We start from the raw sequence: 17,167 nt of genomic DNA on the forward strand, positions 1-17,167 counted from the left end.
CCTTTGAAAATCTCCCTTATCGGTAGAAATATGTACACATAACAGTTGGTTACAAACAGTACTTAAAAACATCCAAAACCACGGCTGGCTTTATGGTGTAAGGAATCCAAGGACTCCTGTGAATGTGGTACCTTCTGTATGTGTTCAGTTATTTTCAAATATATTAGGAATGATCCTGCCACTGATCAGTGTTACTTTTCAAACAATGTATGTAAATGCCTATGCACTGAGCTTTGTCTTTAAAGACATGTTACCATATGTTGAGATACTGGTCTGTTTTATGTCTTCAACTGTACATATCTTCTGACAGGTTAATTCGATCTGGCCTCCCTCTGCCTATTTTGGCCAAGAAATCTTGAGGCTTCATCTCCACTTCCTTCTGCCTAATTCTTGAAAGACAACAGAAGTGATTTTTCTGGGTAAGCATATTCATATATCCTCCATCTCCTTCTTTGATTTAGACCTTTGTTTGCCTCCACTCTCAATAACTTTATTCCTTGACCTGGATTTCTCCTTTTCCTCCCACATCCAAGTCTGTAAATTCATAGATCTTAAGGCCAGAAGACACCATTATGATCACCTACACCAATGATACCTCCTGTATAACATGGACCATAGATTTTTAACCAGGAATTCCTGCATCAAGCCCTTAATCTTGTAATCAAGGATGGTTCTGTTTTTAAAACATCCAGTCTTGATGTAAAGACTTCAGGTGATGGAGAATCTACCACATCCCTTGGTAAATTCCAGTAGTTAATCACTCTGACTTCATCTCTTGCTCAGGAATTGGATTTTTTTAGCCACTCCTGATGCAGCAGCATGGTACATAGTAACTGAACTGCTTTGCACTGGCACCAGCCTCCTTTGAGACACCTGGTTGCCAAGTTGCCATTCATTGAACCCTTATTCTGGGGTATTGCAAAGGCAGCTAAGGGGAGGGACTCTGCGCCTTGCTGCCGTTTGAGGGGCACCTGGGAAGGGGTGAACATTTTCACGGGTCGGGCAGATTTTGAGGTACCCTTTGGAAGAATGAGACTTTGCACCCGAAGCAGGAGTGCAGAAGTGGGATTCGGGGAGCACCTGGAAAGGGGCGAGAATTTGTACCCCTTCAGGATGCGGGTCTGGGGGTGCAGCCCTGCCCTAGCACTAGGAGGGGATCTGTGAGGGGTGCGGACTGAGTGCACCCCTCCTGGGAGGGCGTTGGCCTCTCGGAGCAGGCTCGCTCTGTCCGGGGACTGCGCCCCGAGTCCCGGCCCCCGCGGGAGCAGCGCCGGGCCCCGGCGGAACCTCCCTCCCTCCCCGCGGAGACACTCAGCCAATGGGGCGGAGGAGGCCGGCGCTAGAGACCGGTGCCCAATGGGGGCAGCGAGCGGCGCTTCGAGTGCCGGCTGGTCAGAGGGCGGCGGAGCTCGGGCTGGAGTCTTAGGCGGTCTCGCCTGACCCACCTGCAGCGCCAGGGGAAGAAGCCAGCCAGCCAGCCCCGCTTTTTCGCCGCCCGCTGCTCCTAGGGCCAGAAGCCGCCAGGATGCCGCTCGCCCAGCTGGGAGATCCATGGCCCAACATGGAGCTGGTGCAGCTGGACACGGAGGTGAGGAGGGGGCGCAGGGCGGGGAATTGGGGTGGGAGTGGCATACAGCCTCCCCGCACCCCCCTTGCACCAGGGTGCTGGAGGCCCTGCCGGGGTGGAGGTAGCCCCCTACCCTAGTGGATGGTGGGGTCCGGGGAAGCCATTGGAGCCCCTGTGCGGCAGAGACGGGAGCGGGACGCCTGCCTGCACTGCGGGGAAGGGGCTGAAGGGAGCCTGCCTGCCCCTCGGCGGGTCCGGGTCCGGGTCCGGGTCCGGGTCTGGGTCTGGGTCTGGGTCTGAGTCTGAGTCTGGGTCTGAGCCAGGGCATGAGGGCCAGGCTGGGCGACATCCCAGAGGTTTGGTGGGAGGGATGTTTTTCTGTCCCATTGAAAGCCCTGAGGTCAGCGCCGAGGAGAAAGAGCCTTTGTCTGCCTGTGTCCACATACGAACACACAGAAAGTTTCCCTTTGAACAAAGAAAGTACCCAGGTCTCCTCCTCCACCTCACTCAGATGAAGAGTATGGCAGCTAAGCCTCGCTGTAGGCTTGCCTACTAATTAAAGACATAAAAATCCCATAATTGATCAGATGAATGCAATTAGGGATTCTGCACCCAGGATCTCTGCTCTGGATCATCTCTCTGCCCTCACCCTGCACTAAAGGAATTGAGAAATTCATTTTTGGGAAGGGGCGAAGGCAGGGACCTTGTCACCTGATCCAGTCAACATGTCTGCAAGCGGGTTTCAGTGGTTCAAACAGCCAGGAGTGAGTGAGTGAGTTATTTTATTTAAGCAAAGAAGCAGATTCACAGTAATCCTGTGGGTTTTGTGTGCTGCCCTGGGGCTGCTATCCATAATTTGCTGCATTCATTTGGCCTATCGCAGTCCAATGTTTAGGCAGCTGAGCCCCTCAGGGCTGACCCCTTGTGGGTGTACAACTGGGTTGTACAGACCAGTCCTGGGCTAAAACTTAGTGCTGAATAGTGTCAGTCCTCAAGCGATCTTTTGTACCAAGTCCAAGGGGGAGGGGAAGTGCTCCAAGTTTCAAATAAAAACAACAAACTGTACGACTGTCATTTTTTTAAACCACATTTTAGAAGTGTCTTGCCTGCTTTACTTTCTCAGTATTGGAGAGGAATTAACTTCCCTAAAAAGTGTCTCTTCCATGTATCTCTCTCGTATGTAATACATATGTTACACATGCACAACTAATCAAATTTCTTGAGGATTTGTAGGAAAACCATCCACCAGTGTACTTGCTAGACTGAGTGCATTGTAATGAACTGCCAGATCAACGTTATTAACCACTCCTTAAGCTATATTTCACCCTAGGTAATCTTTTTTTTTTTTTTTAAGGGACGGAGAGTATCTAGCCTGCAGTCTATCCAACATTTAAGGGCCTAATTAAACCTAACAAATGCTCTGAAGTACAGAAGGAAGTCAGGAACTCTCACCTTATCTCTGAATCTCTTGTTATTTAGATTGCACTGGTGCTGCAAGTGTGGTAGGATTTTTCCAAACACGGATGAAAACACAGTTCCAGCTTCAAAGTCCCAAGTCAAAATGACCCCCTCTGAGTACTACACTGCTTCCCCTTCAAAGCATGCACGCTGATGCTTCTCTAATCCAGTTTGCCAGGATGGGCATACATTTAAAATTCCCAGGTGTTCTATCATGTATACACACTTCTTTCTCACATACACACTTTTCTTTCCTTTCTGCTTAAATCTCTCTCTTCCTTCTCCCCCATCCCCACTAACTCAATCTTTGTTCAGATGGACAGGATACTACATGTCCCATAGACATGCATTGTTGCAGGCTTATGGTACAATTTTTTTAAAAGGAAAGGTGCAAGTTTGGGGAGCATTTAAACTGAATACTAAAGAATCACCTATGGCTGTGTGCTATGAAACTGAGCTCCTACTAATGGTAACTACACCCAGCACCTTTATTCTACAGCTTGTCTTTTTCTCAGGCCCTGAGGCTCTCCCTTCATGTTGAGATGTGTGCTACTCTGCCTACCCACCACCTCACAGGTTCTCCTGCTAAAGCTGACCAGTCCCTAATATTTAGCCTCTTGATAGGTCTTTCATGATAGAGAAAGAAACTTGACTTGAAACCTCTGAGCAATGACCATAACAACAAATGTTCTGTTGAGAGAATATCATTGGTCACAGTTGCCCCTTTTCTTTGGCAGCCAAGCCCTGCAAGGCTTTGGGTCAATACTTCACCATACTGGTTAGCAGCAGTGCTAAGGGTCTCCATCTATGGTGGGCTTAGAACATCTGGGGTGCATAGATAGACAGAGGATTCATCTTGAAGTGAACTAATAGCATCTGTTGTAAAGTTTTGAGTCATCAAGGTGCATATGCATGTACAGGGGTGGGAGAGGAGGGAGTTACTTGTTCCAGAATGATTTGATCAAGAGGCCTGCCATCACGCTGTGCTTTCAGGGCTGACTTTTGTGGTGAGGTAACTGAGATCTGGAAGATGACAGTGCCGTAGTAAGATACCACGGTGCTTTGAGTCTGCGTGGTTTTTTTGTTTGTTTGTTTTTGACTCGGAAGACCTCATAATACCTGATTACTAAATGCAAACCCTAACAGGAGGAAAAATTAATGCCAGTATCAATGACAAGCGATGCTGCTGGCAGGACTGGCATTTACTGTCTAATCCTGTGGACAAACTGCACTTTTGTGTGTTGCATGCCTGTCTGCTGACGGTGTCAACGTTTCTAGAGTTATATTGCTGACCTGAAACTGATGTCTTGGATTTTTTTGTTTGTGGTGCAGGTCGTGTGTTCTGTGTGTTTGGAAATCATTCCTATCTATGAAGTTTGTTTCTAACAACGGGAGAATAAGAAGACTAATGTGTTCTCACCTACTGCCTCTTTTGTAGCTTAATTTAAGTCTCAAGGCCTGTGTTTTTGTTCTTAGCACCTTTACAAAGTAGTCCCTTAACTTCTGGGGTTATTGTGTCTTGTATGTAGAACCCAACTCCCAAGCTAATATCCCAGCTAATTGGGGAGTTGTGTGCATGGGCACTGGATCCCGTGTAATAACATGGATAATGTTGGTGGAGTTTTGTTTCACCTTTAAGTCTGGCTGCCATCTTCTGTGCTAGATGCCAATACATTCCCTCTAACCTGGCAGAATATCTATATAGCTGCATAATGTAGAGAAGGCTTGAAAGACCGAATGTGACTCATGGCTTCAAAGGTTATTAAAGGGTGGTGAGGGTCTGCTGGCCCTTCTTGTGAAGGGTAACATAGCTACGAAATGAGACATTTCTGGAACGTCAGTTACGTAAATTACTCTGGGATCCTTGCCACAAAGGTTTTTAATGGGCTTCCGCAAACCTTTGCTTTCTGAGTCATGGAGCAGAGGTGTTATCGGAGTGTTCGTGGAGGAATCAAACCTATTGTTTTTTTCATGCTCCAGGAGTATTAGTAATCCTTTATTTTTTTGAGACTGGTGGTAGTTGGTTCTGTTTGTCACAGCAAGTTCAAGTGAAGAAGATGGAGCTGCTTTGTGGGGTGTGGATGGAAGTGTGTGTGAGACCAATGCACTGCAGGAGGCAAGTAGGGGAACACTGAAGTCCTGGGCACCAAACTCAGCCTAACAGATATTTCAGTTCCTCTTCTGCTTTCTGCATTGATCAGAATATTGCTTACATAATGAGGAAATGTGGGTGAAGTAAAGTGCAAGCAGTAGAAAATGAATCTGAGTGATTTAATTGTCATAGTAATGACCAGCAACTTCTGGCCAGGTCTGCACAATTCGTAAAGCGTCGAGGGCCATATTACTCCAAAGTAAACAGCTGAGGGCCAAACCCCTCCGAAACACAGCATCCCCTCCCCCAGCACCACCCACCCGACAAAAACTCTCTTGCCCCAGCACTGCCCCCAATGAAACAGCAGTATTGAACCTTGGTAATATTTATAGCAAGCCTCTAAGATAGTATAATTAAGGTAAAAAAAAATGTCTTTGCTAGAGGTAGAATAATATCTTCCCCCAACTTTGTAATCGATTGCCCTGTTGAATGAATGAGGTGTGAATGAGGAAGGTGTGGAGCAGCACCTCCAGACAGCTGCAACCCTTGGAGGGGCATGGGAGCCAGACCAGATCAGTAGAACAGGTCAGCCACTGACTCTCTCGCTCGCCTACTTCCCCCAGCTTGCCTACTCAGCCCCCGACACTGCCTGCCCGCCTCTTCAGCCCCCCTCCCTCACCCGCCTCTTGCCTACTCACCGCCTGTGGGCTGCACAGTGAGCCCACGCGGGCCGCATGCGGCCTCCCGGGCCACATGTTGTGCAGGCCTGTTCTAGGCAATGCTTTTCGCTAAACTCTTGTTTCATTAAGCGAATATACAGCAGTCTAACTGACCGTCACTTCAAAATGGAATTATTTTGCCCATTATAAATACATGTGCGCTCTCTACTGAGCAAGAGTTCTCCATAGCTAACTTGTCTCTTGTGAACATCTTAGGTGAAATCTGTTCAGTGATCAGAAGATAAAGAAGGAAACTATGTGATCTCAATCTCTATTAATACATTTCTCCAGCGTGTCACAGCCAACTAATCAGTCCGTCGCCTGGGCTGTGCAGCGTTATGTGGTACGTCTTTTTATTTTGTGGCGTTTTCCTTACTGGAGCCACAATCAGCAAAGGCGCTCAAATTCCATTTAAAAGAAAATAAGCAACAAAAAAGGTTGCATATCAAAGTACCAAAAGCTTTTGAAGGAAGGGTTTGATTCTCATTAGAGAGAGTCTGTTGGGATTTTGTACATCAGCACTTAATGTTTCACCCTTCATGGAAGTGAGTGGGGAAGGTTCTTTATGGATATATAATATTCTAGTTATGTTTAGGCATGGAAGGATTAGATTTTTATAGGTAAATGTCGGTAAACATTAATTTCACCATACAAACATAAACAGATGAAAAAATATTTCCATCAGTAGTGTAGTAATCTATATTTACAGCTAGGAAAAGTAAGAAATTCTTCTTGAGAACTTAGTTTGATTTAAGGATATTTACTCAGTATATTTTGACATATGATATTGACAATTTGTGTGTTAATGCTTATAAAGCTTTAACTTTTTGAATCTCAACATCTACTGTCATCAGACTATCATCTGACTTCCCCTCCCCCGTAATTTTATGCAACTGTACAAATTTAAATCAATAACTGGAAAAAATGCTTTAAAAGAATCTATTATCCACTGAAATGATTTTTTAAAAATCCAGTTCTGCCTAGTCTAGTTCCATTTTATGGCCATCTGTATAGTGATCAGTTGAAATTTAAAGCTTTAGAAATAGCACCAGGGTGTCTAAACAGATCTTTCAGTAGTCCAAGGCTCTACTTTTGCTGAACACTCTAGTTAGGAAATAAATGTCTTGATTGTCTTAATGGCAATAAGAGAATGAGCTTCATATTTTTCATGACCCAAAAGGGAGGCGTTCTTCCTGCTTCTCTAATTCAGAGCAGCTATGGCTACTGTGTCCAGTTCTGGCAATTGCTTTCTGGCTGCAATAAGGATTATGTGGAATTAAAGGGATTTAAAAAGCAAGATGTCCTAAGATAAACATCTCCAAGTGCAGCCCTAGGTGAGAGTTATGTAACCATATACATTTGCTTTCTTAATAGACTATTGTATTGAACAGACACCCCTATAGTGTTAAAGTCTATGTATGAAAGGGGCCACAAGTTGCAAAGCTTGTTTCTGAAAGTGATGCACTAGGGTATTTCTGGAGCAAACCAGCACTACAGGTGGCATGTCAGATTACCTTCTTAATCTGCACTTTCCTCAGACACAGAGCAACGCTTGCTGGAAAAGTTGGGTGGATGGACTGCTGACTCCCAGCAGAGATGCCTGTTAGCTGCAGTTTCTGTAGCTTGAACTGCTCTTCCTGGCCTGTCAGTGTCAGCCCCCTGTTAATACACAACACTCAGAGTTCAAGAGCCAGGTCTCATACAATGGAATTCTTGCAGCAGGCACTGCCTGGTTGGTACCTAGGACACTATCACCAGCGCTGCTCTCTTCTGAGTCACCCTGGGGTGGGGCAGTCAGGTAGCCTTATGTTTGGAAACAAGAGAACAATTTTCTGCCTAGTTTGTCTTTGACTGTGCCACATATAGCTGGTTAGCTGTATACGTATATAGTATGTAGGATGGAGCCTTGAAAGAGGTTTCTTACAAGACAAAAAGATGAAGCTGAAAAACCCATACATTTGTTCAGGTGTATTTATAAAGCAATAAACTGCAGCATGTTAGCTGGGAAGATGACTACTATACATGTCAGGACAGAGATATGTACATAACACCAGATGGGTCACAGAGATCTAAATGGAAACCACCAGGTGAGGCAGTAAAGGGGTTTTTGGGTTTTTTTTTGAGGGGGGGGGGGTGTCTTGGCTCAAAGCGTGCCGGCTTCTTCCAGCAAAGCTAAGTTGCACAGCAGTTTGAAAAGTGACTCATTTGTTGGATGAATTTGGTTCCGGTGGAAGCACGTATGTGCGTGCAAAGCACCCCCTGGAATGTGTGCTTTGTATTGATTTTCTCCCAGCATCCTACCACTCCCAAGCAGGATTACAGTCAATCACAAATAGCTTTCTGCAGAACCCACGCTGTTTGACTGGAGGAAGTCAGAAATGTGGTACTTAAGGGTACCTGCCAAATGCTTAGGAAGCGGGAAGAGGCAATAGGGTGAAAGGGGGAGACCCTGCTGGGATAGCCAGTACTCCTTCAGCTCACTCGGTGCTTTGAAACCTTGTGCTTCAATTGTCCCTTCTATCCAAAGATCTCAAAGCCCAAGGAACTCTGTGGCAGAGCCAAGTATCACACTCAGGGGTCACATGCCTTACCCATACTCTCTTGCTTTCCTACTGTTAGATAGCATAGAAAGAGATGTTCTTCTCAGTGTGGTTGTGGATTCGTGTTCCACTCAGGTATGCTTGTAGAGAACTTTGTATACCAGTACTTGGGGCAGCGCATGTGCCCTACGTCAGTGGCTCTCAACCTTTCCAGGCTACTGTACCTCTTTTTCGAGAGTCTGATTTGTCTTGCGTTCCCCAAGTTTCACCTCACTTAACTACATGCTCACACAATCGGACATAAAAATACAAAAGTGTCAAAGCACACTTACTGAAAACTTGCTGACTTTCTCATTTTTACCATATAATTATCAAATAAATTAATTGGAATATAAATATTGTACTTACATTTCAGTGTAGAGAGTAGTATAAATAAGTCATTGTCTGTATGAAATTTTAGTTTGTACTGACCTGGCTATTGCTTTTTATGTAGCCTGTTGTAAAAGTAGACAAGTATCTAGATGAGTTGATGTACCCCCTAGAAGACCCTGTGTACCCCCCAGGATACACATGCCCCTGGCTGAGAACCACTGCACTTCACCTCCTTGTGTCTCCTCCTGAGGCTGTTTAAGGGCGTCTGAGTTTCAGGTTGGCCAAAGTCTGTTTTCAGTTACTGTGGATGGCCTGGGTGCAAATGAAAGCAGAGTTTGGCCCACGTGAAGCTCAGTTCACTTTCCTGGCATGTGCCTTTAGTAGCGTCTGAGTGGCTGCTAATTAAATGTGAACTTCTTCAACTTAGAATGGGCATTCCACCTCTTGTCGGACTTATTTTTTAAATACATAAACAACTCTTACAAAGCTGGAATTTTAATGAACAGTGACTTAAGAATTGTCTATCAGAAACAGCTGAGCCAATAAACACGAGTACCCTTCTACGCTGGTGCTAGCAAGGAGGCACTCTCCTCTGGGCAACGGAAAGATCTTACTTCATTTCTTAAATATTCTTTGTAGGCTAAAGCCACTGACAGCTTCTCCTAAACAATATATCTGTAATCTCTTGGAAACACTTAGTTCTTCTGCTAGTTCGGTTCCATAGTGGTACCATTATTTTTCTCTGGCCACTTATGATTGAAAATACTTCTGATACTTCAAGCTGCGCAAGTGTATGAGAGGAAACAAAATGTGGTTTGGTCCTTTCTAAGTGGCTGAGTTAGAACAAGCAGCTCTGATATCTTTGAGAATCTGGCCCTAAATCCTTATTAAACCACATCTAACGCCGCCTTTTTGGGTATTGCATGACTAACTGGTGAATGTTACTGAGGAGTATATGTCTGCATGTATCTGTATCAAACTACAAACTCCATTTGTGAATGCCATTTTGACTGTAAATGGTGCTGGGCCGTCATGTTGTGTTTTACCTCCATCTTGAACTGGGATTCCAGGAGGTGTCAAGAGAAATCCTTGTGCCTAAAGCAGTCGGGAGTCATTAATCTGGATGGTTTTCTATTCAAAAGAGAGCCCTCTAGGACAACTGAACTGAGTGCAGCCCAGGAAAACCAGTTTTACCAGACTGGACTGCATAGGCCAGATTGAGTTGCATTTCACGCAATACAAAAAACGGGTCACCAATGAAATTAACAGGCAGCAGGTTTAATGCAAAGTAATAGTACTTTTTCGCACAATGCACAACTAACCTGTGGAGCTCATTACCATGGGATGTTGTGGTGGCCAAAAATATAACTGGGTTCAAAAAAGAATTCTATCCGCCATGAACGTATCGGTCCATCAATGGCTATTAGCCAAGCTGGTCAGGGACACAACCCCATGCTCAGGGTAACCCTAAGCCTCCAACTGCCAGAAACCAGGAGTGGGAGATGGGTAGATCACCCTGTAATTGCCCTGGTCTGTACACTGAAGCCCTGGTACGGGTCACTGTCCCACACAGGATAGTGGGAAGATGGAGCATGGTCTGACCCAGTATGGCAGCTCTTGTGTTCTCTTATGTTGCTTACCTGAGATGCTCAGGGCAAGGGATGTGGAAAGAGTGCCGAAGTCATTTCCACGAACTCCAGTGAGTAATCCCTGTTCCTGGCAGCTCTTAGGTACATTCTTGATTTTCCCCATTGAAGTCAATAGCTTTTTAAGCATGTGCTTCTGTCCACACTTTAGAGAAGCAACTGGTTGTACCACAGGATAAGACTGATCTCTCCCAAGGGTAAACTGGAGGCAACTGGAACTACATTGGTGTGAGATCAGAATTAGGCCCTATAGGGCTAATGTCAGTCTAGCAGGCAGGGATTGGCTCTTTGCTGAACTGACACGGCCATGCTGTGAATTGGAGTGGCTCTAAATTCACACATACAAGGTATTGCTCGGGGCATAGCTCTCCTAGAAAGGGGGAATCACCTACAACTTGGAGACAATCAGCTGTTTTCCCTGCACTTATCTTTGAAGACTAAATTTGTATGTGAAGAGCTGAGTCTGCCAACTCCTCCCTGTGCTAAACTCTTTATCAGGAGTTAGCCACCAGTTGGTATGCATGAAGTTTAAAACTATATTTAATAGTGTGTATGTACAGTGCTTCATGACAAATGTGGAGCACCAGTAAGATATGGTAGAAACTGAATCCCTGTAGTGTTAAAGTGAAACTTGGATAGTGTCACACTCTAAAAGCTGTCATACCAGAGATCAATAAATGTAAGTCTTCTCTGCCTTGTTTTGAAAGGGCATGAATTAAACGGGCAAAACATCACTTCTTGTTAAGTGTTATGAAAGCTTGACACCAATCTCGGAAAAACAAAAATACTTCATCATAACAAAAGTTGATTTAAGCCCCTCCAACTCCACAATGTTTAAAATTCACATTACAACGCCTAGAACATGAGGGTGACGTGGGTTTTTTTTACCCACGAAATCTTATGCCCAAATAAATCTGTTAGTCTTCAAGATGCCACCCAACTCCTTGTTGTTTTAATTTCATTGCCTTTCGTTGCTCAAGTTGAGATGCAAAAAAAAAAGAGGATAAATAGAGATGAGGGAAGTAGATTCCTCAAATTCTTTCACTTCTCAGCTAAGTTTATTAATAAACACAGGTAAATTACTTTTACAGGGGAAGGATTTTTACAGAGCGTTCCTGCCACTCTGCTAACTATCAGATATCTGTGTCTAAGCAAATATCTTCCACCCATCTTCACCCCCAAGTCGTCTTGCTCTTCCAGGGCTGGCATCTTGCTGAATTTGACACCGCTTTCATTCCCAGGGCAACAGGCTGTGTGACCAGCGTTTTGTTAGAACAGGCGTAAGTCACCTATCATGACTTCACTGCAGATTCCAGCAATAGAAGTTTGGCTTGCAGGATAGTATTTGAGTGGAAAGGGCCAAATGCAGCCTCAAGCCAAGCAGGTGGTGCAGAAGTTCCTGGGGCACTGTCAGTAGTGTGGTAAATATCAAGTATAAGCCATTTTAAAATGGGCATCAGCAGTAAAACTGTAACTTCCCATCTGGGATTCATTCAATGCAAAAGTGTAACATACACATCCATCTTGGTGTGTAGCTTTTCACGCTAATACAAGAGTGTAAAGCTGACACAGCTCTGCCTCTCCTTTAACCTACACCCTCACCAGCCAATGTTCACAGAAGAGCAAGCGTGCATAAATCACACTCACTTGGCTGAATTCCAAAATTGTGCTGATTATACCATGTCTTTTTTGGTTGAAATGTCGGGGTTTTGACCAGCTCCACTTGTCATGTATATCTGATGTGTAAGGGACACAATTGTGCTGTATCTTATAAATCTGGCCCACACAATTTATGGAGGTTTCATCACCTTCTAGCCTAGTATAAAAGTCTGTTCAGGTAAACTTAACTGTCCCTCTCCAAAATGACATTTTCATAGTGCCTGGCATTTGCTAACAATGGATTCTTCTTTGCATTTTGCAGAATGGGCAGGTTGCACCAGAAGAAGGTGGGAGACATCCATCAAAGGTAACAAAACAAAACAAAACAAATGTAGCATCTTCAAGTCCCAGAAACATTCCTCTGAGCTGTACATTACACTGCTATGTGTGGCCTTTCCTCCGGAGCCAACTGAGTAATCCTTCATTTTATGAGGTGTGCAGAGGTGATGGTTTAAAATCTGCTGCTCTGTTGCTAACTGGGGGTGACGGGGTGGGAGGGAAGGAGGGATGGTGGGAGGCAGCGAAAGGGTTGAATGCCTGTGTTATGCCCCGTCCTTGCCCTCTCACTTTCCCCTAGACTTACATATACAATTTCACCCAACCAGCATCTTGAATCATCTCAATCACTCTCCTCCCAATGGAGCTGCTGCAAAATGCACTGGAGATGGGCTCAGTGGTTAGAGCAGTCCAGACTCCTGGGATTGGTTGGTGGTTCTGATACTGACTTGCCCTGTGACCTTAGGCAAGTCTCTCTACCTTTCTGCTTCCGTTTCCCCATCATCTCTGGAAAGGTTAATAGAAATCCGCAGCATATTGTGAGACTTGATTGTCAGTACAACTCTCTTCAGGTTCTCCAAGTGCAAAGTATTTCCCCCTATACCTAGTCTTTATCTCTTCAGTCTATGGCCCCCATTACCATTGTACGTGGGTGCTTCACAGTCTTTAACTTATTTATCCTTGCAACACACTAGTGATTTCTACATCCCTTTTCACACCCTTGCAAAGCAAGGCTAAGGTAGGTGCTATTGTCCCCATTGTACAGATGGGGAACTGAGACAGACTGGCTGGGATTTGCCCAAGGTCACACAGGAAGTCAGGGCCAGAGGAAGGAATTTTACCTCCTCTGAGGCAAGCACCCTAACCGGGGCTCATCCTTCTGCTCTACAGGCGTAATGCCCTTTCTAGTCTAAATGTGAGCTGTATAGTGTTGAGGAATTTGATTTCAGGGATGTGTTTTTCCCTGAGATGAACTAGGAGACTCAAACGGATGGTCTGCCTCTTAGCCTACAGGGACATCTTGCAACTTGCTGTTAGTCTGACCCTAAGTTGCACAAATGCTGCTTCCTTGTTTCTCTATCTGCTGCACAAGGTTGCTCATGCTGAGGAGTGGAGAAGAATGGCTGTCTGTTTGCCTTCAGGGTCCCATAAGCCCTTCAGTATAGGTAGATGAGTATTTAAAATGTAGCTTTCCAACATGCTAATATTATGGCTGTGGAGAGAGGCATTGTGGAATATGCAACACCTATCACAAGTCATGATGAATGGATTGTCCATCAGAGTCCATTTGACACATTCTCTCCTAATCAGGAGTCACCCTCGATACCTGATGTGTATCCTTGAAAGAGTTTTCAGTCTGACACCGCATCTTAGCCTATAGTTCCATGGATTTTTCTTTCCTTTCTGCTGGCCCTGGAGGTTAATTTTGATTGTGTTCCAGTAAGTGAGTTTCTCACTTCCTTAGATTTAATTTTGTGCCATTTAAAGAAGTTTAAATGGAATAGCTGTTGTCTTGCCTCTCTAGGGCTTGATGCTGAAAGAACCAATTCTTGTAAGCCAATTATCTTCTCCAGACTTGTGCCTTGGCTTTTAATAAAGCTAATGTTAAAAAATGATATATTACATAGATTGAGAAAACAGTGTCTGTACATCTGGGTATAGTACTTAGATTATTCACATTTGTATCTTGACCTGTTCCTGACTATTTTGGGTCTCTGTTCTTCAGCTTGCCAGTCTGATCTTAGGAGTGTCATCTTAGTGGCGTAAAAGTAGCATGTAGAACCCGATGCTGACACAGGACCAGGCATCTTAAGATCAGTGGGAATGTGCTCCTCTCTGTGTGGAGAGTATAGCTGGCCCGTGGTTCTTTGCATTGCTAGAGTCCTTCCCTGCCAGAGGGTTGTGTCCTCTGACTGGATTCCCACTGGCTTGCTGAGGCTCATTGTGGGACTTGCCTCTTTCATCTTCTAGCACATTACTGAGCTCTTCTCCTGTAAATGCCGCTGAAGGACAGCAGCTCTTGCTACCTCAGTAGTCTTTAAAAATCTGGGATTTCTTTTAGTACGGTGATCTTACATGGCAAGACAACCCAGCCAATCCTGCTTCAGACTCCGCTCTATAGAAAGTGAGGCTGAGGGACTTCTGTTCCAATCTGCAAGAGGGTCTGCAAGCACCTTAATCATGAAATCAGCCACCTCTTCATGAGGCTGAGATGGTTACCAATTTACATGTGGGGAACTCTGAGGCAGAGTGAAGTTAAGTGACTTGCCCAAGGGCTCACAGCAAGTTGGTGGCGGCTGGGAAGGGAGCCCAGGAGTCCTGAAGGCTACTGTCTTGTTCGAGCCACTGGGTGACTATTTGTGCCTTTCTGAATTTGCCGTGGCCTCTGTGTCAGTCACACTGATGACAAGCCACTACACATTGCTAACTAAAACCTTCCCATCCCAGTCCAGGGGTTCAGTAACTTAACTTGTGAAATAACTGTTTGGGATAATAACCCCTTATTTATCTTGTAAAAAGTAGAACTGGTGTTTTCAAGCAGAAGCGCATGCAAAGGAGGTCCCTGATGAAACCCCTTTCCTCTGAAATGGCATGGCTAACTCTGAAATACTCTGTAACTAGCTCAACTAATTCAGGCAGGGTGCTAGACCTGGATATCAGCAGAAAAATCTCCAAGGGTATCTTGCTTCATGTTTTCAGATCACTGAACCTGCTAGTTTGAGGTCAGGTTGTCAGCAGTTGCTTGCTGCATTTGTAGAACTGGTGGTTGCACTTTACAGTCAGTAAGAAAAATTAGGTTAAGAAAAATTCCTCTACATCTGTTGCATGCCTTTCTGATCTGCTGTGGCTGTGTTTGGAATAGTGGTAAGAGTAAACACTTTATTTGGGGGTTTTATTTACTACCCTCTTACAACTAAGGCCATGCCTACACCAGACACCTCAAAGCTGTACCGATGCAGCTGCACCACTGGACGGGTCTCCACTGTCGCCACTCTGTGCAGACGGGAGGAAGCTCTCCCACCGACATAATTAAACCACCCCCAAGGAGTGGCGATAGGTATGTCAGCAGGAGAGCGTCTCCCACTGACACAGCACTGTCCACACCAGTGCTTCTGTGAGTGTAACTTATGTTGCTAATGGGTGTGTGTTTTTTTTCACAACCCTAGTGACATAAGTTATACTGACAAAAGTGCAACTGTAAAGAGAGCTTAATTCTGTGATCTCACCTAAAAATAGCCTTCGTCGGTGAGATCAGCAGATAACAAGGATTACTCAGCACCCACATGTAGTGCAACCTGCCACTCCCTCTGTCCCTACAAACTCTGTGTAGCCAAAATGTGTACTTTTTGTTGTGCAGTAAGTGAAGATATGCTCTCTAGGGACCCGTTGATGTCCATCTAAAAGAACCAGATCGGGACCTCGCTGGGTTCTGTAAAAATCTTATGCTACCAGTAGATAGTTTTCCTCCCACTCCATAAGGGACTGTTCTGGTGGTGTGACATTGCATGTGCTACCTCTTCGCTGTCAGACATGGAGCACAGTAAAAGCTAGTGGACAAGGCTGTGAGTCAGAGCTCCTGGGTTCTATTCTCAGCTCTGGCACTGACTTGCTGTGTGGTCTTGGGCAAGTCACTGTGCCTTAGTTCCCCATCTGTAAAATGGGGATAATTTGTGGGTGGGTTACTACTTGCAAAGTTTCTTGTGATCCTTGTATGAAGGCATTATGCTGAGAACTGCTGCTTCATACAACAATGGTATTGTGGGTGTTGTAGGGCAACGTGCATTTTGAGAGTACACTTGATAGCCTTACTGGGACCAGTGTCAACAAACACTCTCTGGTGTGTGTCGGCCTACTGGAAGAGACTAAGATCGATGCAGTTGGAATGATGCACTGTATGAGTGTAATGTAACTCCACCGTCCTTGGCGTTGAGCCCGATGTACTGAAATGAACCATATTATGACTCTTCTCGTGTTCTGGAAGGTGGGACTCCATTACAGTCTTGTCATCGCAAGTCTCTGCAAGCATCCTTCCTCACTCCTGCTCTGTGAGCACCTTAGCAGTGCCTGGGGGTGGGAGGCGTTATGTCTGTTGACTTCTGAGTTCAGACCTGCTTCGCACTCAGTAATAGTCTTGGGGAAAGGCAGCGTGACTCTCTTCAGGAGGAGCAAAGAAGTCTGAACTAATAGTCCAACCTTTCAGATCCTCCTTGTAAGGAACCCACAGGCTGAAGATGACAAATCCCATACAGTATAAATGAGCATGAGAGTCATGCTTACCAGAGTGGTGTTGGCATGCCCAGTACGGTACAGCCTTGAACTGCCTTGGCTCCAAGAAGCTTGCAGTCTAATTGTTAGACAGCATTAGTTCAGATCCACAGTACTTGGATCCGGCCCTAAACCAAGCAGGCTTTAGAAAAAGGAAATTATGTGGGTAAAAGCTTAAACTGTTGGTGTTGCTATTCCTGCTAAGCTCCACTGTGTTTGTTATTGGCCTTTAGGATGGACATAAGGGACACTGCCCAGGCAAAGGAGTTCTATAAATTGTCTAGGACTCCTATGGGTTGCTGAATGAAGGAGCCTTTTTCTTTCTTGTTCTGTATCAGTGGCACAGACCTTCTATTGCTGATGGAATAAGGTCAGTAACACTTATATCTAGGCCACCCCCTACCAGCCTGTTAACATTTATTTTCAAAGCTGTTTGAGAGGCTTCTGTTTTTCCTTTATCTTCATTTCCTTTGACCCCCTGCCCCATCAGGAAGTGTCATAGGGGATATAAGGCAAGACCCCCTTCTCAGCCTTTTTATGATCGGGAGCCATCACACAAGAGATGGAAGATG

At 45.1% G+C, this 17,167-nt stretch overlaps 1 protein-coding gene across 2 annotated transcripts in view; it reads left to right on the plus strand.

Moving 5' to 3' along the window:
* Positions 1-1,479: 1,479 nt before the first annotated feature.
* Positions 1,480-17,167, plus strand: part of RPS6KA1 (ribosomal protein S6 kinase A1) — a 64,568-nt gene continuing 48,880 nt past the window's right edge. The window contains exons 1-2 of one of the 2 annotated variants that reach the window (XM_032802916.2): positions 1,480-1,588; positions 12,316-12,360. In XM_032802916.2, the coding sequence (XP_032658807.1) occupies positions 1,526-1,588; positions 12,316-12,360 (108 nt within the window). In that variant the 5' untranslated portion in view covers positions 1,480-1,525. The remainder of the gene's footprint in view (positions 1,589-12,315; positions 12,361-17,167) is intronic. The other variant, XM_032802919.2, reaches the window with a different exon arrangement.

The sequence above is a fragment of the Chelonoidis abingdonii genome, chromosome 25 (genome assembly GCF_003597395.2).
Source record: "Chelonoidis abingdonii isolate Lonesome George chromosome 25, CheloAbing_2.0, whole genome shotgun sequence".
Lineage (NCBI taxonomy): Eukaryota > Metazoa > Chordata > Testudines > Testudinidae > Chelonoidis > Chelonoidis abingdonii.